This window comes from Anomalospiza imberbis, chromosome 17 (assembly GCF_031753505.1).
Source record: "Anomalospiza imberbis isolate Cuckoo-Finch-1a 21T00152 chromosome 17, ASM3175350v1, whole genome shotgun sequence".
Classification (NCBI taxonomy): domain Eukaryota; kingdom Metazoa; phylum Chordata; class Aves; order Passeriformes; family Viduidae; genus Anomalospiza; species Anomalospiza imberbis.
This window is the reverse complement of record NC_089697.1, coordinates 11,227,736-11,252,385: the sequence shown is the minus strand read 5'-3', so window position 1 is coordinate 11,252,385 and position 24,650 is coordinate 11,227,736. Positions and strand designations below refer to the sequence as shown.

At 39.4% G+C, this 24,650-nt stretch overlaps 1 protein-coding gene across 5 annotated transcripts in view; it reads left to right on the top strand.

Annotated features, from left to right (window-relative positions):
* GNAS (GNAS complex locus) overlaps nucleotides 1-24,650 on the top strand; it is a 131,864-nt gene that overhangs the window by 71,744 nt on the left and 35,470 nt on the right. For all 5 annotated transcript variants that reach the window (XM_068208008.1, XM_068208009.1, XM_068208012.1 and 2 more), the window contains exons 3-4: nucleotides 11,786-11,840; nucleotides 11,926-12,045. In XM_068208008.1, the coding sequence (XP_068064109.1) occupies nucleotides 11,786-11,840; nucleotides 11,926-12,045 (175 nt within the window). The remainder of the gene's footprint in view (nucleotides 1-11,785; nucleotides 11,841-11,925; nucleotides 12,046-24,650) is intronic.

Here is a 24,650-nt window from a genome sequence, read left to right as displayed (position 1 = left end):
CAAGCCAATGTTACTGTACCTCAGAGCTTTAGGGCTGGAACGTGCTAATCTACAGGGGAAAGTTTTGTGTTCCCTTCCAGCCATGTTCCAGGAGGTGCTGGAGCAGCTTCGGTGTCTCAGAGGGCTCAGTGGCACCAGGGACAGGAGGAGACCTTTCGTAAGAAAAAGCAGGTGTTGCCTTAGACCAACAAGCTTTTTACTGCTGAAATCTTTTTTTAGAACGATGCTAAGACTTGTGCAAGATGTTCCCTGCTGGATTCCCTGTGGTGAGTTTGTTTGGTGCCCACTGCAGTGTTGCTTTGTCGTAGCTGGTCTGAGCACTCCAGCTGTGGGGGGCATTCAGCCCCCATCTCGTGCCACCTTGACATTTGGCACAGCCTTGTCTCGGCAAAAATTTGGTAGTAAAATCAGTGCTATGGTAGATGCAAAATAAAGTAGCAGTGCAGTCAGGTTACTTGAGACTCTGTATGCAGGAGTTTTGATTCTCTGATCCAAGTGCTCTTTCAGTGGCACTAATTCACACCAAATTTTGCTTGTTTTAATTCTCGTCGTCTTGTGTCATAATATACTTGCTTCTTACTGTACAGATATTAATAAGCAGTTGTGTGACTGTGGCATTAACAAACCTTTATAAACATGAGGCTGAGTATTGATCTGTGAAGCTCCATGTAAGCTGCCATCAGGAGTAACAGAGCTGAATGGTTTATTTCTGGTGGATGTTGGTAGCTTTGCTCCGTTGAGGATTACCTGCTCACTGACACTTGTGCCGGAGGTAGGGGAAGATCAATTAACAGCGAGTGGGACTCTGGAAAAACTATTTTAAAACCACCCTGGATGGAGAAGAAACTGCTTTGAATTCCAGTTTGGAACAGAATTGAAGTGTGTCTGTGTTTGGATGTAGGGTAACAGCCCTGATTAACCAGTGGATTGCTGGAAGCTGTGAGGACACACTGAAACGCTCAAGATGAAGCACATTTCTTGTTTTAAAGATGGCACAATGTGGCAAAAGCATTGGGACATATTAATGTGAAATGAAGACAACCTTAGCTGAGTGTTGTGAGTGATGCTGAGGATTTCACTCAGAGACAAGCACAGCCATGTATTTTTTTTGCAAGCAGGGTCTATGGTGGATTTGTTTTGGTTTGCTTTTGGCTGAAATGCAGCTTTGACCTCCTGAAGGTTTTTTTGGAGAAAAGCTTACTTCTGTCATAGTTACTCTGAACTGCCTTTTGCAGACACAGTCCCTTTGCCTCCTTTCCCCTCTCGACAAGGATTCCGAGCTTGTGGCTCACACAGTACTGCTGGGACAGATGTGCACAAGTGAAGCAGAAATACTAGAAGTCAAGGGTAAACTCTCATTTGTTATACAAAAACACTCTGTTGTGATAACTTACAAAGCTTTTCAAATCAGAAATTGTAAAAATTATTATTAAATCTGTGAACAGTAGTACCCCTGCAAAATTTGTTTCTAGATGCACTCTTTTAATAAATTGACAGTTCTGGTAAAAAGTGGAAACTCTGCAGTAACATAGTTTCAAAGCTTTTTCTTTCCTTTGAATGGTGTTTAATGGAATTTTTAAGTTCCCTGGTAGTGTACTTCATTTGGCATAAAATCCATCTCATAAGTAGTGGCATATGCAGATATTTCAGAATGCATAGTCCACACAGAAGATACTTGTTTTTGTGTTCTTTCTGCTGCTTGTTTACAAACAAGTAAAAAAACCTCAAACAAACAGAAAACCAAGAAGAACATAATCTGTAAGTGATTTCTCAAATTGTTCCATTCTTCCCTTTCTTAGCAAATTATTTTATGAGACTTGGCCACATGTTGTGGAGCCGTATTAAGATAAAACAAGATCAAGAATTTTCTAGTGAAGGGTTTAGAGATGGAATAAATCACCACTGATTTAGAGAGACTGTCCTAGCTAGAAATTTGCAGAGCAGGTGTGGGGTTTTGCTTGTTTTTCACATCCTTAATACTGGCTGTATAAAATACTTAAAAGAAATCCCAATTTTACTTAAAGACACACATTTGCAGCACCTTATATCTGTAGGGAGGAGGCATGTGCACAGCTTTGAAAATTGAAAATAAATGTTGGACAGGAGTTACTGCGCCGTTAAGCCTGTTGCAATTGGACATGTGGGAGGTAAGGAAGGCTGTAGTACTGATGTTTGCAAACTGCAACCAGAAGCATCTTATTTTAAGAGTGTTACTAGTAGCTAAGTTTTTTTTGTGTACTTAACAAATCTCCCTGTTTCAAAGCAAAGTGTGATGGGCAGAGGTGACTCAGAGCTGTCAGAGAAAAAGAAGGGCAAAATAAAAATTTGTGGACTTCGTGTACATGAGAAGCCTCATCATATTTTGTCTTCAAAGGCTGTGGAAGAACTTGTATCTCTGAGTTTATAGAAGCGTAGCTGAGTTCAACTTATGGTAAATTTTGCTCTCAAAGCATTTATGACTTAATCGTTCAGTGGGAGAATGCTGTATTTTCTCCATGTAACATAGGCCATGCAGCATTCTTAAAGGTTCTGGGCCTTCTGGCCCCCATCCATCACAGTACTTAAACCATGAGTAGCCCTATTAAAGTTGATAGAATTACTCATGTGCTTAAAATTAAACATGTGCTTAAGTGCTTTGATGGATTAGAGCCAAAGTTGTCAGCACCTTGCTTTGTTGTGTGCTGATACACCTGCCTCTCCATGCCCTGGCCTGGGTCTACAAGGGACACATTCTCAGATTTGCTCATTCCAATATTTAGCTGCCCTGTGTCCTAAAATTACAGTTACGTGCACAGCAGTAGTAAATTCATACACAGTCTGGAAGTATAAATACACAACTACAGCTCTTGAAATCTGACAGGCCTTGACAGATTTCACAAGATCTTTTTCTGGATGTTTCAGAGGAAACTTCATACTAAGTCTTTATGTAGAAACATGACATCGATAATGTTTCTCAGAACACTTTTCTACTGAAATTTGTATTTTAACAAAGTGTACAATAGAAATCACTATTTAGGTGTGACAGCACATTCTTAAATACGACTGTGAACTTCCCAAAAGCGGAGATCAGTAGGGGCTATTCTAGTTTATGCTGATAATGCTGAGTCTGTAATTTTTTAAGGCTTATGAACAAAGTTGCATGTACCTGACAGCTCTTTATCTTTGAAGATAACTGTGGAAATCTTCCTCAGTTCAGACTTTGTCCATGGTAAAAATTCTGGATTTAACAGCTGTGAAAGAAAGACTTGATTCAGTGACTGCAGTCCAGCACTGCTGTAGGAAAGTGTGGTGAACAAAGCATTTAATGTTAATATCTCTTTGAAATATTAACTTTCAATGACAGCTGCATAGTTTAAAAAACAGTTCCTTTTTTCTTGTCCAAATAGTTCCCCCTGGTTTTTTGAGTCTGCATCCCCTGCCTTAACTGCTTTCCTGTTCAGGTTGTCATTCTGAATTTATGAGCTACCAATACTAAATCCTACAGCATTTAGAAAATGTTAAGGGTTTGAGTCATTGAGAGTTTAATGGAATTTTTTAGGAGTACCATGGGGAAAATGGTGAAATACGTTGGATAATTGCTTTTTATTTGAGTGAGGCAAAAAACCGTGCCTTTGTCACTGCTAGAGGCAACCACCTTCCAGATCATCTGTCTACAGTATCACATGCCAGAACTGTTTCAGAGGATAACAGAGATAATAACCACTAAAAATAAAAAAAAATCAAGGGATTTTCAGGACCTACCATTTTCCACCTGTCTCATCAGTGTCTTCACTACTGCATTGCATCCTGCTTTGGCTGGTCTGTGTTTACTCTTACTTGGCATCCACTGTTCCAGCCATTTTTATTTCAGGGCTTCTTTCCATTTAATACTGGCACTTAGCCAGCTGTGTACTTTTTCAGCTTTAAGTAGCACTGAGGTCATCAGCCATTATAGGAGCTGTTCCTCTCATTCTTGTGCATGAACCCCTGAAGAGCTCTGGGATGAGATTGCCTTCTCTTCGAAAGCTTCCTACCCAATCCTGGCTGAAGAAGTTACTGGAATGCAGGCATTAGCAAAACAGTTTTAGAGCAAATGACACACGTAGGACACTCATCAAATTGATGTTTCAAAGGTTGGATAGTTCAGCTTTGAAAGTGAGAACTAAGGTGAGAACAGGGCCCCCCCACAAGGCTGCTGTTACCTGCCTGTGTGTGAAAGCAAAGGATGGGGTGATGAACAGCGCAGCAAACAGCCCAGATTTAACACATCTGTTAAATGTTGATCCATATGTATGCAGTGCCTGGGCACTATATACTCCCACAACAGTATTTTTTCTGGGCATGCAGAGATGGAGGAGAACCCAGGAGGTTGGTTCTGCTCTGCGGGGTGGATGTACAGACACAGCCTGGAACAGCAGTGGGACATCCTGAGAGGTGTCCTGTGCTGTATTTCAGTGCTGCTGCACAGCTGGGCAGGAGTGTTTAAAAAAATTGTGATGGGCAATGGACATTTCCTTTATTCTGTGTTAATAATGGCTACATTCACAATACTTAAATAAATAATTAAAAAGGTCTCTGCTTCGTGACAGCAGTTTGATTGTCTCGAAGTAGTGAATTCATCAGGGCAAGATGATTCAGCAGTTTGCCTTGAGTCCCCCTGTTCCTGCAGGTTCTGAGGTGTCCTTCTGGACCAGAAAGGAACCACAGTGTCCTCTGAAGACTCTCCAGCCTTGTTAATTATTGGATCAAGTGTCTAGAGAGAATGCTAAACTTCTGAGGACACCTTTTATTGCAATATGCTTTAATTACCTGTACTAAGAGCAAGAAAATGACACCAGTGTGTTCCCCTCTGAATGCCTGCGGAGCTACAGGCAGGGTTTGCAATTTACAGAGGTGTTTAATTGCACAGCAGGAACTGAAGGGCCTTTGTCAAGCTCGTACATCACAGAGCTCTTTGTGAACAATTCTATTTTCATCCCTAACCTAAACTACTGCTAGTTAATTAGTTGAGGTAAATGGAGCAGGATAAGCAGAATTATGCTTCTTAATATTGTGTCTGTGATGGTCTCTTTGTGCCACTAACAGGTATGAAGGGACTGGAAACCAGTTAAACTGGTTTTATGTAGGAATTTGCAAAGCTGAAGGGGAGCCTCAAGGTGGCTTAGGGCCAGAATAGCATCTCTGTGCCACATCCACCTGGGCAGGTGGTGTGACCAGGGTGCCACGTGCCTGTGCCAGAGTCCTGGAACTTCATCAGGAGCAAAGTCTGCCCACAGCCAGTCTTTGCATCAGAATATCCATAGAGGCAGAATAAAGTTACCCTTTAACCTTTGCACTTTGGGTATCACAGGGAGCAGAGATAAAATAAACCTAAAAATGGAGTTTGTTACGTTTACATTCAGGGATGCCTTTTTTAGAGTTTGACATAATCTCACTGTGGTGCCATTCCCAAAGATAAGAAACAAGTCACATCTCAGCCTCTAACACTGCAGTGTAAATAATGAACAAAAATAACACGATTTCTGCTTTCTGTGATGTGTTTTTTTTAATTATCACTTCAGTAATTTGTGTTTCTTGACTTCTGACTTGGAGAATGGTTCTGTCATTCCATTAGCAGAAGTTATCTCTTTGTGCCTGTATGTCTTATCATATGTTCATGTGTTTATGGCTACATAGTAAGATGTGCATGTTACTCGTGGAGAAAAATACTGCAATCTATTAAAACAAGCAGTGGTAATGCAATTTACAGTGCTTTTCACAATCTTTCAAAGGGAACTTGTGGAAGCCCTTTTTGTATTGTCTGCTCCATACATTGCATCACATATTATGTGAGAAAGTGATTATGTTTCAGGGATAATTGAACTAAATTCTCCCAAATAATGTAGGTCAAAGTTAGATCTCTCCAACATAATCACTTTTTAACTCTTTCTTTAATTCAAAGTATATAATGACAAAATTATTCAGCCTGTTGGGTTTTTCTTTTTTTCAGAAGGTGTTACTTACGGAAAAAGCAAATAGTTTATCCTCATAGCTATTCTTTTTCTAATATTATTTCTTCTCACAGATCTTTGGTAGCTGAACAGTACAGTGTATTGATACCTGGAATTTTGGAGAAGTAAAACAAAGAATTTTCAAAGTGAAGTAGGTATTGGAGTGGAGGGGAAGGGTGATGTAGGAGGAAGAGCATAGTGGTAGAGAGGAGAAACTACTCTGCAGGAGGGGTCTCATGCTTCCAGGGAGATGCTCAGTCCCTGTGTGGTCGGAGATACCAGCACACACTGACTGTAAAGTGATTTTTGGGGTGCATCGTGTCATCTTCCTGTGCCTTGGGTACCATTTCATTTTACCAGGTGCTGACCAAGAACAAAGTATTAACGTGGTTAGAAAATCTCTTTCAGCTCCACTGCAAGTGAGGACCCAAGTAAATCCTATTTCCTTTTATAAGCTGTGCAGTTACTGCTGTGCAGCTGCAGCTCCTGCCCCATGGCACTGCAAGGGTTTGTCAGTACAAAACAGAAAAATCTCTTTGAAGTTGGCAGAACTACTCAGGTATCTCAGCAGCGTGATATAAATGGTGTTGAGTTTGCAGGAGAGACATAGTGGGTTTTGCTATTGCCTTTTAGTAGTTTTGTCTGTAAAATTGGTACTTTGTCACAGGTCTAAGATGAATTATTTCAGCTTCACTCCGAATACTCTAGGCAACTGTTTTCCCCATTTTCAAGTGCCTCTAACTTGGCCTCTGCCCTCTTTGCTGTTCTAGCTGTTATATTTTGAGGTAATTGCCATGTTCTGTTAGAAATAACCCAGGCTGAAACAAATTTATCTTTTAGTTGAATTGTAAAGTATTGCACGACTTTTGTAGTGTGGCTTGGTAGCAAAACCTCAATTGGATTTCCTTGCTCGTGGTCTTGTGTCTGAAGATCTTGACTGCACAGCTCTGTTTCTCTGAGGTGGATTGGCAGGTAGTGCTCTTAGTTTCCATAAGGTTCAGTAAATAAATTTTAATGCAGATTTTATGGAATATTTATTAAATCCATCAGCATGTTTCACTGCATCAAAGACACTTTATTTAGATGAATGGGCATGTTTAAATCCCACGTGCTTGTGAAGTGCATGACTGCCTGTCAAAAAACTGAGTTGTGTTTTAAAACAAAATTGATCTCTTAAGTTTTCACTGGCTGTCAGTGTGTAATTGATGGGCTTCTGAAGGTGAGCAGAAGGGGCCAGCCCGTGGCTGCTTCCCTGGGCATTCACATTTGTTGGCAATACCTGAAAAAGCAGGGAGATGCACTTGTGTGAAACACAACAATGTCATTTTCTGCCCTAAAAAGTCAGAGGGAAATGAATTGCTCTGTAAGATTTTCATTCTGGCTCTTCTACTTGAAAATTGACTCACTAAGTGCAGAGCTTTGCCTGGGGAAGGGAAGCCTTGCCCTGCTGCAGTTCTTATGTCAGCAGGTTCAAGATTCAGCAAAGTTGGAGTGCTTCAGAAATAAAGGTAATTTATGCATTACACCAGTCCCTGAAGGTGATAGAGGCTGGGCTGTTTACAGCCTTGTAAAGGAGACAAAGGCTCTGTATTAACACTCTCTGACTGCATTTTAATATGCCCTATTAAAATAGTCTATATATTCTCCAGGCTTTCCTGACATGTCTGCACTGACCCAAAGATTCAAACTTCTTTGCTTTTAGGAATTACATTAATGGCATAAAGGTGTCCCATCATCCCTGTCCGTCCATCTGTGTCCCCCCCTAATTCCTTAACATGTTTTGTTGTGAGAATTAATTTCAGCACCCTTTTTAAAATTATTTTTCTGCCTGGGAGATGCAGAAGGTTTCAGGATGAACTGAATCTTTATCCTCTGGAATGTTCTTTTTAAACTTTAAGTATTTTTTCCAAGTAATGGTCATTTGTATTATCTGTAAAGTTTACCAGAAATAAACATTAAAATTAAATTAGTTTGCTTTCTGATGATCTGTTTGTTAATGAGTTCTTTGCATAAGATTTGATAAAGTCTGAGTAAAAATATTGCCTTTTTAATAGTACAGCTCAACCACAGGTGGAGAAGTTCTTTACTAAATACTGATTAGGTTGGTTTTCAAGGAATATTTGATTTTTCTGACCTTTGATGTCATTCTGATTTAATGTTACTTGAATTAAAATGTCATCTTTTTTTATAGTACCTAAAATAGACTTTATTAGTTTTCCTGAAAGCTATGTGCAGCTTTTCTTTGCCCCATTTAAATATTGAAAACAGCAGGATTTGAGATTTTTTTTCTTCTAATCCTCAACTAATAGAGTTTAATGCTTTGTTTGGCCTACCTTGCACAGCCTAAGCAAAAGTTTTAAACAAGATTAAAAATATGACCTTATTAACCCATGACATCTAAAGATACAGAACAGGCCTGCAGAGACATCAGTCATTCCTTGACCAGGAGAGCATTGGTGCCATTCCCAAACTACTCAGGATGTTCCAGAGGAAAACATTTTGGCAGCCCAGCTTTTTTTTTTTTTCTTTTGTGATTTTGTGCCAGCACCTGGGAATAAGAAATTAAAAAGGGAAGATTCTAAGTTGAATATTCAGTCTTTGTGTTGTGGAAAATAAAAGTTTGGGCACTTCTGGAAATTTGAGGTGCAACCTGGCTGGGTTTGTAAAAATAAGGATAATTTGGCATAGCAATGGGATGTTGCTTTTGTGTGCTTCACCTCATAAGCCTCTAAGTAAAATGAATGTCACCTTTTGGGGATTTTTGGGGTTTTTTGTGAGAAGTTAGAGTTGTTTGTAAGCTGCTGTTGGATGGGTGATTGATGAACATGCTGAGTTCCAGAAGAATAAAGTGTCTCATTGTCATGGAAAGTTTATGTCTAGTAAACATTACAAAACACAGTGATACATTCACTGCTGTGTAATGGGATTCCTTGTTTACTGGGCAGGTTATAGGGCCATGGCAACAAGACCAGAAATAGGAACTATGAGTATGCTTGTTGTAAAGATGATGATGGTTATCAAGCGCTTCGTTAATTGCTGCAGGTTAACGTTTCTCCATATTCATTATCACTTAGTAGTGAGAGGATCAGCCAAGAGGTGTAAATGTGGAAGTTTGACTGAAATCTTTAATTAAAGTAATGAGGTTTATCGTATGGCATGGAAGAGTCAGGTCAATGTGCACCTCATTGATGCTTTGAGACAATTAATAGCAAGCGTTCCAGGGAAGAGAGAATAACAAGAGTTTGCTTATAGACAAGGCAAACTCCCTAAACTTCTCTTTTTCTAGTGATATTCCAAACCAAAGCAAAACGAGTGCTAATTCCTTAAAAATACTGGCATCTTGCTTGGCTTTGATCATATCAGTTGCCCTTTTGATCTAAACAGGGCAAAATCTGCATACATGTTCATTAAGTTCAAGATCCAGCTGAAATTTGGCAGCAGAATAAAAGCCAGACAAATTGCTTACACTGTCATTGATAAATGCTTCCTGCTTTCATACCATTATTTACATTTTTAATAATTAAACATTATTTTTAAAAACTGAAAGTGGATGGTGGCTTTGCAACCATATGTGCACTGCTGAAAAACAGAATATTTGTGCACCCTGCCTCTCGGTTGTGGAATAGAGAGCTTGTCAAGACCTGGGGCAGTAGAAATCATTGATGTTAGGAAGAAAGAGGGTGAAAAGCCCTTAGTTTTTTCCCTCTAACCCTAATTTATTTTCCTTAATTTGGTGTGTTTGGCCTTTCTTGGCTCACTACCTTGTTCTCATCAGCAGCGCCAAATCTCTCTAGCAAAAAACCTGGTAATTTTCAGGAATAAGGTGGCCTGTAGGTGGGTAAAGAAGTCTAGGAAAACATCAGATTTTCATCTGATTATTGATCATTCCATTCTCTCTCTGCATCAGGCTTCACTGACCTTGCTGTCCTTGCCCCAAACTTCTGAGGACCGGTGGTCAGCGTGGAGCTGGTGCTTTGGGATAATCACTTTTGTGTTTGTTGGGCTCGTGCTGCTGGCTCAGAGCCGTTCCCCACGCAGCAAAGTCATCCTGGACACGAGGGTTTGGTGCTTGCTGCCCCTCTGCAAGAGCAGCACTTGCATTGCAGTCACAGCTGGGAATGCCCAAGCAGATCCTCCACACCTCTGGCTAACGGGCAGAATAACGTGGGGCTGGCAGGGTGGTGTTGTCCTTGATGCTGTGTTTTACAAAAGTTGCATTACTTTTTCATTTGATTTGATTTGGAATAACGTGGGGCTGGCAGGGTGGTGTTGTCCTTGATGCTGTGTTTTACAAAAGTTGCATTACTTTTTCATTTGATTTGATTTGGAATAACGTGGGGCTGGCAGGGTGGTGTTGTCCTTGATGCTGTGTTTTACAAAAGTTGCATTAATTTTTCATTTGATAGCCAAAATTCCCACCACTCCTGGATGTCTGTGTCTGCCTTGTTATTGAAGCAGTCCTTTTTTCTTTTTTTTTTCCTGCTGTTCTTCTGCATTCTTGATTGGTGACTATGCTTTCAGTTTCATTTTGGTTTTTGACTGTGAGTAATTATAGAAAGGAAAAAGTGATAAAAAGCTTTTGCAGTGTGCTTACTGAATGAACTCCATAAAATGAGGTTTTCTAGCTGGGGTCTGTAAGCTGAAACTGTGAGTTACTATCTTTAAAAGGATAAAAAAAGGAAATGCTGTTGATACTTCATAGTCTCTGGGACACTGTACTGGAAAATATTAGTTTTCAAAATGAAAAAAAAAATGAATGTTGATTTAAATATTCCATAATCAAAGAGTCCTGTAAAAGCAGTTCAATGAAGATTAAAAGGTCACTTAGACAGTTTAGCTGGCTGTTTTTAGTAATTACATGGCTAACTTGGTTTCCCTCAAAGCAGTGATTTTATGCTGTTTACAGCAAGAAATTAATAATGTAAAACATTTTATCACAGTGCTTTGCGATTAGGGTACAGTTTACAGGCTCAGTGCTAGTAGTACTTTTAGGGTGCTAATTCCTGGTTATAGCAAATGTTTGATCATGCATTTTGTTTGATTGCGCTGTTTGGCATAGAAATTAAGTGTTGTCAGATCTGACACAAAATGCAGTACAAAGGAGCAGAGGCAATGGTTTGCACTGTCCTGCTCCAGCCTGCTGGGCTCGTTGATGTGACTGCAGTTAATCCCAAATGATAGTGCTCATTCCAAGTGGTTTTCTAGCCTCCTCCTCTGCTTCTAGCCAGGGATAATTTTATATACTTGGACTAACCCTTCACTGTTGTGTTTCACATCCAGACTGAATGTCTTGTGTCAGGTTGAGTGCTCTGCTATGGTTTGTTCTGCTAAGGCGTCATTTTTGTGCTTCAATTTTTTTGTGCTTTGAGGTTCTTTGGTCTCCTTTCATTTGTTTCTACTTTTGGCAACTCACCCTTTTTTCCTTTCTGTTTGTTTCCAGTGTATACTTTCCAAAAGAACTTTCACATATGTCTAGTATTTTGTATTCAAATGAATCAAAATCTGTTTGATTCTGCAGAATGTCTTAGTCCCAGTCTAAGGCTAAGGCTGTAGTAAGTTTTTATAAAGCATAATTAGACACTGATTTTTGGATGCAAATAGATGTTACTGCTTAAAATAGATGCAAATAGATGTTACTGCTTAAGTAGAAAAGTTTTGAGATATTTAAATGGGTCTATGTACAGAAGTCTTCAGTGACTGAAAGCACTTTAGGCCATACAGCTTTAATAGAATATTTTTCAAGTTCATGTTCTGTTTTTAAAAGGTATTCTGCTTTTGTGGCTTATAAATTTAATGATGTGCCTTTTTTATTACAGGGAGAAGAAGATGAAAATTCAGGATATTAAAAACAATATTAAAGAAGCTATAGAGGTAAAGTTACGAGCTATTGTTTTTTAACTATTCCAGGTGGCTATTCAGACACTCTCTGCAATATTTTACTTGTGTTTCTTTGCAGACAATAGTGACAGCAATGGGCAATTTGGCACCTCCAGTGGAACTAGCCAATCCAGAGAACCAGTTTCGAATCGACTACATCTTAAATTTAGCAAACCAGATAGACTTCGATTTCCCTCCGGTGAGTAATTCACGGTGGCTGCAGCCATGCCTTCTTGCAAATGATTGTATTTCACTGCCCTGTAGTAAATATTTCCCCAGAACAGCGAGCTGCTCTCTGGGAATTATTGCAGTAGGTGCCTTTGATGAGTGCTAATCGAATTTACAGCAACACAGCCAGAATATTCCAGCTGATCCTTCAGGAACATGGAGACTCTTGCCTGCTTTTTGTGCTCTGGTGAAATAATTAGCCATAGAGTCAAGATGGTCAGTGCTGGGTGTGAAGTTTGGGTATTGTTGAGTATTTCCCTGCCCAGAAAGGGTAGAGATACACACAGCACTCTCTTGATGATGATTAGCTGGTGTTTAATGATGCTGATTTCTCTCTTCTGGAAGAGCAGTGGATTTTTCTTGCTGATTCAGATTCTGTGTCAGCCAGGCTCTCTGCAGAGGCTCCACACACACGTCCTTGTCCCAGCCCTCCCAGTCCTGGTTAATCATTTGAGGTGCCAGCAGTCCCAGAGTAAATGCATAAAGGATAATTATTTAGTTGATGATACAACTTTGTGCCCACTCACAGTGATTAATTTCTTCTGTATCTCAACCAGACTTTGTAGCAGAAGCCCATGAAAATACAGTTTGCAAACACTGAACACTTAAACACTGAGAAGATATTTTTGTTAATTGCCATGAACTACCTTCTACTTGCAGTAATGCAGGAGTGTTTCAAAACTTCTGTTTCTCCATGCACTATTCCAGGGGGCTGAGGGGAGGAATTATGATGATGTGTCAGAAGTCATGATCCATTTACACCAGAATTTTGTGTCCAGCAGTCCCAAATGCTTGAAATGAAAGTGCAAGTGTGAATAGTAGTAAGACGTGGGCTAGTTTGCACCACAGCAATTCTAAATTCAGTTTGTAATTCTTGATATGTAAACATTATTGAACAAGCCGGTCTGTGAGACCAGCAGCAGTTACCTTTTCCAAATGCTGCCGCTTCTAGGAATTTCTCTGCTTTGGTCAGTCTTTGTCAAAAGAAAAATAACCAACCAAACAAACCCACATGCTTTGTGTACAAGGCAGAAGTCAGGTGACTTTAGCAGTTACTTGGAAATACTGCACTTGTAATCTTCAAATCATTTCCAATGCAACAAGCACAGACAGGTTGGTGGAGGGGGATGTATGATTCTCTCTAGCACATGAAATGTAGTCATTGCCATTTTGTCTTAAAGCATCTTAAATTTGAGATTTTGAGATTTTTAGCTTCACACCTCTGTCATTTGTCAGTGTTATTCACAGAAATACTCAGTCCCTTCATGGATGATCTCTCCTGCTGGGGGCAGAGAAAAATTCATGCTTTGAAGGTGGTTTTAGGAGAATATTTGAGAGAGAAGACAGTGATTCCTTGCTCCACCCTCTGTGCTTCTGCACTGGCTGTGTGCCCACAGCTCTCCTACTGCCATTGTTTGTGCTAGCTCAGGTTGTGATCTGTAACAATGCTGCAGCAAGTTCCTGTGACCTACCTCGTACTGAAATACTGGATTTTCCTTGTATCTTCTGTCTCAGAGGTCTTTTTTTTTTCTTCCATTCCGTTGAGTTCAGTGATTTCTTTTAATTTTTCCCTTTTTTTCATTGAAAGCAAGGTGTAATTGTGTGACTTACAAGGTCTATAAATAATTCCAAGTTCAGTGAAGAGTATTTGAGGTGTTGATTGACACACAATTTCAGGAATAACAGTCCAATAAAACTAGTTTTTCTTCTCTGAGCAAAGGTATTGTCTTAAATTTTTAAGCCCTGGGTCTACAGAGGTTTAGGTGTGTGCATAACTGGCTGGTGGCTTACTTCATTGGCATGATTAACTATTTCATATGTAAATGTTTGTAGGGTTGAGGTTTTAAACTGGATATGCATTAGCCACAGATGTTGAAGGACTGTTGTTGGCTCTCTCTGCCCTCAGTGATTATATAAGTTAATATATCTCTGATTTCTGAGTTTGTCTGAAAGTAGATTGTAGTCCTTTGGTACCTGGAAAACTGAACTTGCATTTTAATTGCATGATTTAAATAAAGTTAAGAGCTAGAGTGTCCCTAGGTGCCAGCTCTCAGTGCATAGGGACAGAAATCACAATCCTTGAGTACCACTGTAAAAATAATTTTGAATTTGTTACAGATTAATTAAAGTACTTTGAAGAAAAAAATAATTTTATGGAAGCAGAAAGGACAGCCCTGTGCTGGTTTTGCTTTAAATCTAAGGAGATCTCCATCATCTGCTTCCTCCTCCAGTACACTGGGGGAAGAATTTCATAAACCTTTTACTGTATAGAGTATTGATTGGGAAGGAGGGAGGGGAATTTTTAGCAATGTCAGCCCTGTGTAAAGCTGTCTGGTTTGAGCTGCAGAACTTGCTTTCTGCCTCTTGAATTTTCTTCATGGGAAATCACATTTCAGCAGTCTTGAGCACATACTTCCCTCAGTGTAGTATTTGATGCTCTTCTCTGCCCTAGAGAGCATGAGGGTAGGGAGGAGGAACACTCATGTCCCCAGGGGATATTCTTTGAGGGCTGCAAGTACTTAGGACTATACTCTTAAATACTGTTCTGCTTCCCTTTAAATGCCCGTTCTTCTTTTCCTACACATTAATTTGGGTTGCTCTCCTGAAGAGAATGCACTGACATAGAGGCCAGCACAAGGATTGTGGGATTTCTTCTCCAGCTACACAAGATCATCATCTTTGTGAAGGAGCAGTTGAAAGGAATTTTAAAGTAGAGGCCAAAATCTGTGTTTGTAATTCCCTGTGGAACAGGTGGAGCTAGAATGCAGGTCTCCTAACAGCAAGGTTCAGTGTAATGTGAAAGGCAGAAGTCAGTCAGGAAGAATGTAGGAGCTTTACAGCGTGATGCTAATCCTGGGATCTGGCTCTACATGCAAATTAGGATTCAAAGAGCAACTTTTGTATTCTGATACTCTAATTCTTTTCTTAGTCTGGGTCTCCATCTGTTTGCTTTGCAGTTTTTGACTTACAGGAAGTGTGTGTCATTTGTGTAGACCATATTGTTTTGAATTAAAAAAACCTAAAAAACAACAGCTTGAGTTAAAAATAATGTTGGTACTGTGTAATGCTAGGTTAAACATCCCCTTTAAAGCTGAAAATTTGCTATGTTGGAGATTATTAATTCAGCACAGTTGGTATTAAGAAATTAAATTTTTGAATACAAGTAGTAGCATATGGAGAAAGGCAAAACACAGTACTGACTGGAAGGAATTCTGTCCACAAAATCATGCTGGTATTTTGAAATATTGCAGTTTGTAGTAGATCATACCTATAGGTGAGGCTTCCAAATGGTATTTCCATCATTATTGTCCTTTGATGCATTTAGCTTAACACAGCTGTATGTGTGTGTTTTCAGTGTCAAAAATCAACCTCATAAGAAGTTTCAGTAATTCAAACTAGCTGTATATCTGTCTCAAATGTCAGGTGATGTTGGGTTAGCTGGGTTATAAAAGTGATATTTTTGTTCCTGTTCTGCATACCAGACAGTGGTTAGGATATTTTCTTCATCCCCAGTAATAGTGGCCTTCTTCTCATCCCTTTCTTTTTGCTCTTGCTTTAAGAAGAGGGAAGAAAACGTTCTCGTTTTATCAACATTTCACACTCCATGATCAACCCAGTTGAACCAAGCTACCAAATAAAACCTATTTACTTTAGGTCACACTCCATTTATAATACTCTGGTTTTAATGAAATATTCAAAATAGGAATGTGTTCCTTAATAGCAGGATTTACAGCTGCCTATTTTTAATTGATCTGGTTTCAGCTGGGGAAGATGTCTCTTGAAAATACCATACTAAATTCAGAAAAATGGTATTTAGAAAGTAGTAGAACCAGTATTAGCTACTGAAAGGCAAATTACCAGAGGAATGACTGCAGCCTATGGCTCCCTAGGTTGTGGATGTTCAGAAGAGATGCCGATGTTGTCTGCAGGTCTCTTGGTTTCAGTTTAAGTTTTATTACACTGCTCCATTGTAGTTATTTTGAATCTCCCACTGCCACTGCTGCTGAATGGTTTTATTATGGTTTTTGAGTGGTGTCCTAGAGCTTTACCACACTCTGGCTTCAGCCTCAAAGGCAGCTCAGCATCCCCTGTGCCCACAGCCACCCCTTCCCTCCGCTCCACACCGGGATGTGCCACCCACACCAGGCCAAGAAAACCTCCTCTGGGTCCCCAGTGTCAATCAGAGCATTGAACCAGCCCAGGTTAAAAATAACCCTGGTAACCCTTACTCCTTCTCTCTTCTATTTTGGGGAGATTATTTTTAACAGGGATCAGTTTTGAGGTCTGATTTACAACCTGGCAGTGTGGTACAAAGTGTGATCCCTTAACCTGCAGCAGGGTCAGAATGGGGATTTGGAGTCCTTAAAATGGTTTGGACACCAAAATCTTCAGGATGGTAATGAGATAATGGAGTCTCGGTAAGAAAAGATGTGAGCTGGGATCTCTTTGCTGCCAGAAGTGTTCCTTAATTATGTAGGCAACAGAACAAAATTGTCTGTCCCTGTAGATAACCGCCCTGATGGGTATAATGATAGATGTATTATTATTCCTGTCTAAATACATCATGGCAGAAGAAGAGAGCTGTTCTGGTTTGACAGCATCGCTAGCTTTATAATGACAAACATATTCACTGCAGTGGGGGATGTTTCCCATGGGGATATCTCAAATGTCACAGATTTTGGGGTGTAAAAGTAGGCAAAACATTTTCTTTGGTGAGGATACCCCTGGGAAGCTGGGAAAGGTGGGAGACAGAGCCTGATTTCTTGGGTGTCTGCACAATATTGTGTGCAGTTTGGGTACTTACCACAAAAAGAAAATAAGGCGCTCCAGCTTTTTCTTGTCCAGATTTTCTGTGATTGTGAGCAAGGCACCTCAATGTCCTATTTACCTTTTTTTAGTATCCTCTGTCCTATTATGTGTAAAAGAGTGATAAATACATATCTTTGAGGTGCATCTTGAGGTGAAAAACAAGTAGAAAATGTGGATAGGTGAAGTATTTTTGCCTCAAGAGTGTTAATGTTGTTCAGAGAAAGGAGTGGGAAGTCTTACAGACAGCATCAAAGATGTGGTGCTAGATCCTCTGAAATAATCCTTACTTACTATTTTTAAATCTCTATTATCTTATCTACACAGAGCAGCTCCCTCTCAATGGGCTTCCAGATAATCCAATGGAGTTTACCTGATCAGAGTTTAAGAGGAACTTCTGCAAAGCTGGTTCACCTATCCTTTAATAGCAGAATAAATTCTTGAATACAGATTAATTACAGAGTTCATCTGAAGCCTTCTTTTAGTATGGGGTCTGTGAGGCAGGCAGCCACTTGATTTCATTTCTGTTTCTCATAATTGAAACGTGTATAGCTATTAATGATTTGCAAATTAATCTCCTGAAATCTCTAATTTTTTTCTGCATGGATAAATGCCCGATAGGAATGTTTTAAGTGACTAGGAATATCTAGCAAATCTTGTTAGTGCTGTATTTTGTTAGTATTTATTGGAAGTGTTTAGGTGGGGCTTTTTTCAGCCCTTTGAATTCTGCAGTGCTTTCACTGAAGTGTTCACATAATTCTGTTGAAATCCCACAAAGAATTTCCTGAAATTGGAGAATCTGCAGCCCAGGACTTGAGACAATGGGATTATATACATGTCTTTTTCTGTAGTCCAGTTGCTTTTGTTGTACAAAAACCCCTCACCCTGTATTTTACTTGATTATTAATTTATTTGATTAGTATTTGAGGTAAATGCTGATGCTTTTTTCTCAACTTGTATTTTTATCCAGTAAATTCCCACCATACCAGACCATATTTACAGGTTCAGAAGTTCACGTGACTTAATTTCTCTTGATACATCTTCTTTGTTTTCCTCAGAGCAGTCTTGAAGAACAAGGACAGATTAATTCAATTTATGTTGAAATACAAGAGCTGTCAGCTGAATTAAACAGGAAATAGGCATAATTTAATATGGAAATTCTTAAACATTTTCTGGTTTTAATCACAGTAAGAGACTATCACAAAATATTGTTGTATACATAGATGAAATAAAATTATACCTGTGGGCCTCCCTGGTATTACCGTGGATCCAGCCACAGCCCTGCTGTGCTCAGCTGACTGGTCAGGGTTTTCAGCTGGTCTTTGGAGAGTACATGACATTTCTTCAGTGTTCCAGTAAAACTTGAGGGTTTTTTTAAGCTCCCAGGACACAGAGTATCTTTTTACTCTTAAAAAGAAATGCCAGTAATTAAGCAGAACTTCCAATTAATTTATTTTAAGTATATTTGAGCTTCAGTTTTTCGTATAGACTTTATTGTGAGCCTGTGAACACTTCTATGAGTACAGATGCTGCTGCTTCAGAAAGACTGGAAGAGGGTTAATGACCTCTCCTTGGAATTTGTGTAAATTTAGAATGAGAACTATTTTGACACCCTTTTCTGTTGGTGGAAGTTTCTGGCAAAAAGAGGCTTTTCATTTCCAATGTGAAAGGAAGCAGCAGAGTTTAGTGTGGTCCCAGGTGTTTGTTCTTGGCACCAGGTAAGGGAATAAAGTCATTTGATTTGACTGTTCAAGCTTCCTATATATTCATTAAACAAAAAGCAGCTAAATGATGTAGTATGAAAGACATTTTCCAAACCCTGATTTAAGCCTCAAAGGAAATTTCTCAGAGTTTTATTAAACCTACTTTCTTAGACTGAAGTCTCCAAAAATAGCTGATGGTTGAACTGCCTCTGTCACCACTCTAAACTACCCTGAGAGAGCTGGAAGACTTCTTTGTGCCTTTTGTGCTATCAGGAAGTTTGATCCATTAATGAATTGCCTCTTTCTATGTATGACACTTTGGAGAAGCAGAGAAACACTGATTATTTGGTTTAAATTGCAGAGGAATCTTGACAATACAGGGAGCAGGCTTGCTGCTCTCACCCAAAGTGAATCTTCCTCCCTAATTAACATGAGGAGCTGTGTTCTGGTATCAACAGATAAAGTTTCTGTGGCAATTAAACTTCTTGTGAAAGTAGAAATAAAAGAGAAATGGTTTGATGTTCTGTTAGTGAGGACTTCCAACCAAAGGCACGTTGTAGCTTATGGGTATGGATTAGCGTGTTGGCACATTTCTCAGATGCTGTGGTGTTTTGAAACTCTTAACAAAGGGGAATAATGTGAGTTCAAACTTGACAGAAGTTTCTTAAATAGAATTCCCTTCCCATTGGCCAGTCCTTGCAGCGACATCCAGTTTAATTTGTACTACTAGACGTTACCAAGCAGAAACACAGAATATTTCAGCATAATTCTTATTTTCCAAGGATGAAAAACTATTGATAATGAGACTAAATCCTTGCTGAAAATATTTCTGACTCAGTTATGGGAAATGCTGAGTGCACTGGGCCTCTCCCAAAGAGTTTTGTATTCAGCTCTGGACACATGCCAGTAACTGGAGAATATCTTCAACTATTTGTAGGTATGCGTTTCCTTTGTGATATCATCAGCGTATTTGCCCTAAAATAGCAAGCAATAATTAACACTTGTTCACACCATTAGGAATGCAGATGTTTCCCTATTCAAGTAAGTGGCTTATTAAACTGTCTGATTTGACAAATTCGACACATTCTGGTACCCCTGCCCAAACTTGGGGAGAATGAAAAGATGCCATGAGTTCCCTTCCCTGAGCGCCCGTACGGTCAGGAGCGATGGCTCGGTTTCATACATGAGCAGTGAGAAATAAATCAGTTTGGTGGGTACTTACCTATCCTGCAAGGAGAAAATCAGCTGGTGCAGTTTGTCTGGGAGTGCTCTGTGCTGCCCTGCCATCCCATGACCTTGCCTCGTTGCAGTGCCTGGCTTGTGGAATGCAGCAGAACTGCCTGGCTCCCAGGAAGGGAAAGCTCTGCTCTGTGCAAGGCTCTGGAGCCAATGGGCAGTGCTGCTTTTCAAAGCTCAACACACTGGGAAGCAAAGTCCTCCAGGAGACAGTTTTACAGTTAGAAGCTGGTTTGGTTTGACCTTTAATCATTAGATTTGTAAGTCGGTGACCTATTTAAAACTCTTATTATGAAATGTGCAGCTCCATGGGACAGTGAACTTTGCTCAGGAATTGAATCCTAGTTTTAACCACAACATTGTATAATGGTTGTACACACCTTTTAGTAAGGTAAGGTTTTTTCAATGGCATTGACTTTTGCTGGAATTAGTAAATAAACTGTTCTGTTGAAGGATCCACCCTGTATTATATTTGACAAAGAAAAGGTAATGTTGCATGTCCATGCTAAGTTGCCTCTGAATTGGGTATCACAGTGGCATGGGCTGTGCCAGTGTTTTTCCCTGCCAACATCCTAATGCCTATAAAACATTGCTTCATGAACATTTCTTTTAGTCTCTTGAGTATTTATATATCTGGAGGGAACAAAGCCTTGTAGACAGTATGAGCAGTTATATTCTTTCTCCTAGTATTTTATCCTTTTAGAATGCTTCTCAAAAGCAGATTTTGGTTCCTTTATTTTTTCCCAGGCCTAGAGTTTGTCTCTTGGGGATTATTTTTTTTAACAACCAAAGTGCTCAACCCTCAAGTTCTTTAACACTTTCTGTAGTTAAGATTGAAACCACTATTTATCTGCTGCCATTTATTCAGCTTGCTGAGATTTTCCAATATAAGTAGGGTTAAACTTGATTAGACTCTGCATTGCCCCTTTTCTAATCCAGAATTGTGTCAGCAAGATGTTTCTGGAACAAAGAACAATTTTCCAAGCATCCCTTCCACATTTCCACTGATTTTTTATTTTTTTTTTTTTCTGTAGAGGTCTGCAGAGATTCCTGTAAGTGAATGCAAGTGATTTACAAATGTTGCCTATTGACTCAGTGTATTGGGAAGCTGTCAGTAGGTGGGGAAACTCGCCTCATAAATAAAACATTAATAATGAAACACATTTCACATAAAAGTGGCTTTTTAACCATTGTGGTGTTACGGTATCATGAGACATGAGGTTTCCTCAGCAGCACCAAGTCGTGGTCCTTGATCCTTCAGTTATCTAAGCAGGACCAGAGAAGGTCTACCCAGCCAGAGGATTTCCTCAGGTTTTTTATGGATTCCCAGAAGTGGAGCCTGTTCTTGGGGATTGTGCCCGGAATTCAAACTATGCCCCTGCCCAGCCTGAGCAGATTCAGTCCTGTTTGTTCTCTTCAGGTCTGTGTTACATTGACATTCCTTTCCTTGAGTGTTCTCCTCAAGGATTTCTCCCTCTTTAGGGTTATGTGAACGTTTTGGGACATGTAAAGTCTTTTCTGGTGGTGAATAAATGCTCCAGTCCTGACATAAAGCTCAGGAGGAATTCACTCCTCACCTTCCCTGGTGGTGCCATCCTGTCACCACTTCTGTTGACTTTTGTTGCTTTACACAGCTTCAGCTGTACTTTAAACAGGATCTTGGGTGTGTATTGTGACACTGCAGCATTTTGTTTTTTTAAATGGAAAATTACATAATTTGGATTTTTTCTTTCAATTTTAAGTATGCATAGGGCAAGAATGGGTAATATGATCATACACTGCAAATACTACGGATCATTTGGATCCTAACATTCAATTCCTATTTGTTGTGGAATGTCATCTCAAACCAAATTGTTATTTAGTATTTGTTTATTTTAGCTGTTTGGTTAGGAGTTCCATTTTCTAGTGCAAGAAAAACCTTTGTTGATGCTGCTGTAGAGTCTGTCATATTAGCATGAGCCAGCAAATCAGTCAGTGTTGTAGAAGCAAGAACCAGACATGTAAGGACTAGTTTTCTGGCTATTTCTTTTCAGGAAATTTTCCTGCTACTTTTGGTTAATTTGTTTCCTAAGTCATTATTTTTAGAGCTCTCATACAAATTATACCTATTTAACTAAAAAAAACCAAAAAACAACCCAACCCTTTTGCTAACTTGATTTTTCTAGTGGCCTCTGAAGCCCCTGTTTTACCTAAATACATAACAAATCTTGTGGTTTTACTTGCCTTCCCTGAGAGCAGCCCCAGGCTACATTCCATGACTCAAATGGGATGCTGAGGATTTCTTGTGTTATTCCTCTTCTTAAATATTGTTTCAGAGCTGTGGTTAGTGTAGGTGTGCTGGAGAGGAGGGAGAATCTGGGGGTTTTTGCAACCAGCGACTGTGTCTTAATTCCAGAATCAGTCACTACAGTCAGGAGGTTGTAATACAGCAGGAGATGAGCTCTGCAAGGCTGGTTCTGGCTCTGCTTGGGTGAGCACCTTCCTGGTTCACAGCTCTGTGAGCTGGCTCAGCATTAGTCCCAGCATGTGTGAAGATGTATTTGATGTGGCCTAAAGACAGAAGGTTGTGTATTAATGAAAGGCTTTCATATTTGACCATCTCAAGTCATGTAGTTCACTTTTAAAACTCAATTAATACAAACAAACAAGACAAAAATAGACCAAAAGTAACAGCAAAAACCCATCCCAAAGAAACCCCACTGTGTCTTAGTATAATGATCTATTGCTCCTTGCTTGTTGTAGATCCTGATTTTGAAACCCCAATAAGAAGTTCAGAGAATGTGGAATTGAATTCTTTTTCCCTCCCACATGGACAATTAATAACCATACTGAGAAGATTGCTTGAGTATTGCTGGTTATAGTTCAGATCAGCAGGACAGGCATAAAGGCAGTTTTAAATATTTCATTGCTCCTTTGGCCTAACAAGGCACAAACACTGATCTTTATCCCATTATTGTAATTCATGTATTTTCTTAGAAGTGAAAACTGCCCTTAGAGCACGGGGAGGACTCTTCTAAACAAAATGTAACTGTTCTGGTAAACGAAGCCCTGGCCTTTCTATTATCAACCTATCATTCCTATTTATGCTAGAGCCAGGAACTGGCTTTATTTTTCATCCCACTTTGAGATCTGATTGCAGAAACTACTGCAAATGTAAGTCATTATGGAGTTTGAAAGGTCTTTGAAATAATTGCTTTACATCAGCTTTCCACCAAAGTGTCACAGTTGTAGTGGGAAGCAGTAATTAGGAAGAGTTTTTGTGGCAGTTTTACTGTGCTGTGACTTTCCTTATTAAAGCACTGACTTTTTTCACTTCATTTCTACATTTTTTGGGTGATGCAGAATGTTTTACTGCTTTCTCTGTAAACTTATCATTGCCTTGTGATTTGTCTGTTGAATCAACTGCTATTTCATCAAAAAAACTTGTACAATTGCTGATTCCATTTTTCAACTTCCCAGCTTTGTAGTCATAAGTTGAGTGAGCCATATGATGTTCTGTACTGAACAACTGTTACTTTTGAAAACAAATACAGAAACATTCCCCATAGTGGGTTTGGTTCAGATAAGTGAGATTGCAGATAATTCCCCCTCTCTCCTTCACTTTCTCTTCCATCTCCCTTTTCCTTTAGAAAGATCTTTTCCTCCCTGTGCTCTAATACAGTTGAAGGCTACTGACAGTCCCCCAATTGCCAAGAAATTGGAAATCTTCAAAATTAAATTATCCAATGAGCATAATTCCAGCAATGGGAGACAGAAAACTGAGGACTGGAATTAAGATTTTGATGAATTTTCTATTTCCTTAATAGCAAAAGCAAGTGGTCGTGCAATCTGCAAATACTAAAAATTAAGTAAAATCATCTTACCTACTTCTGAATGAAATTTATCTGATCTTTTTGTTCATGAACAGTTCATAAAAGCAAGGAACAAGCTGACATCTAATACCCTATATAAATGTCATAATCTCTTTGAAAGAAATCAGAACAAAATTTAGATGTGTATTTTGTGTTTGCTGTCGTTTTTATGTGTGTGCAGTAAGGGAATACTTAATAGCAAAAAAAGGTCAATCAAATTTGCATCTGATGTGCTGCTTCCATCACTGGTATTCATAATTGTGTGATCACAAACACATATGCATCTTATACCTGCCAAGAAGAGGGTGCTCTGAAAATCAGCAGCACTAAATTTACTCTGAGATGCCTCTGTACATCTTTAAGATGCAATTTAAAGGATTTACTGTTCTGCTACAGGTCAGTGTTAGTTAAGATTCTGGTAGGAATGTAATTTTTATTTTAAAACTCTCTTCAAAGTGAAACTTTGGAATGTGTCCCCTTTCTTTGTACTACATTGATAGTAAAGGAATGTGAGAGACTGATATCCCAAGAGATGGAGGAACCCTGAAGCAGCAAAAATAATACATTTTTCTTCTTTAAAATAATTCTGCTGTAAAGAAAAAGGGTGGGGAGACACAGAATATATGCAACAACTATTTTAAAGGTCTTTCACTGGTCTGGATTAAAAAAAATTAATCATTTGCCACTTAAAACCAGAATGAAAGTATTTTACCCAAAACACTTGAAAGCTCTGAGAGATAGCCAAGGAACACCCATGGTGTTGATAAGAGGAATGCCCACAGTGGTGTCTGTGTGTATTTGAGTCACCAGGCTGCTGCTGTTCTTTCTGAGTCTATTCAGAGCTCTTAGACTGATGGCCAGGAGTTCAGTCCTGTGCTGCACACGCACTGGTGGAGCCAAAGTGCATCTTTCATATGCAGAATGAAAAGGGCTTTTGCTTGTGTTACAGGTTCAGCAAAACTGAAGCACTGCATTTTTGG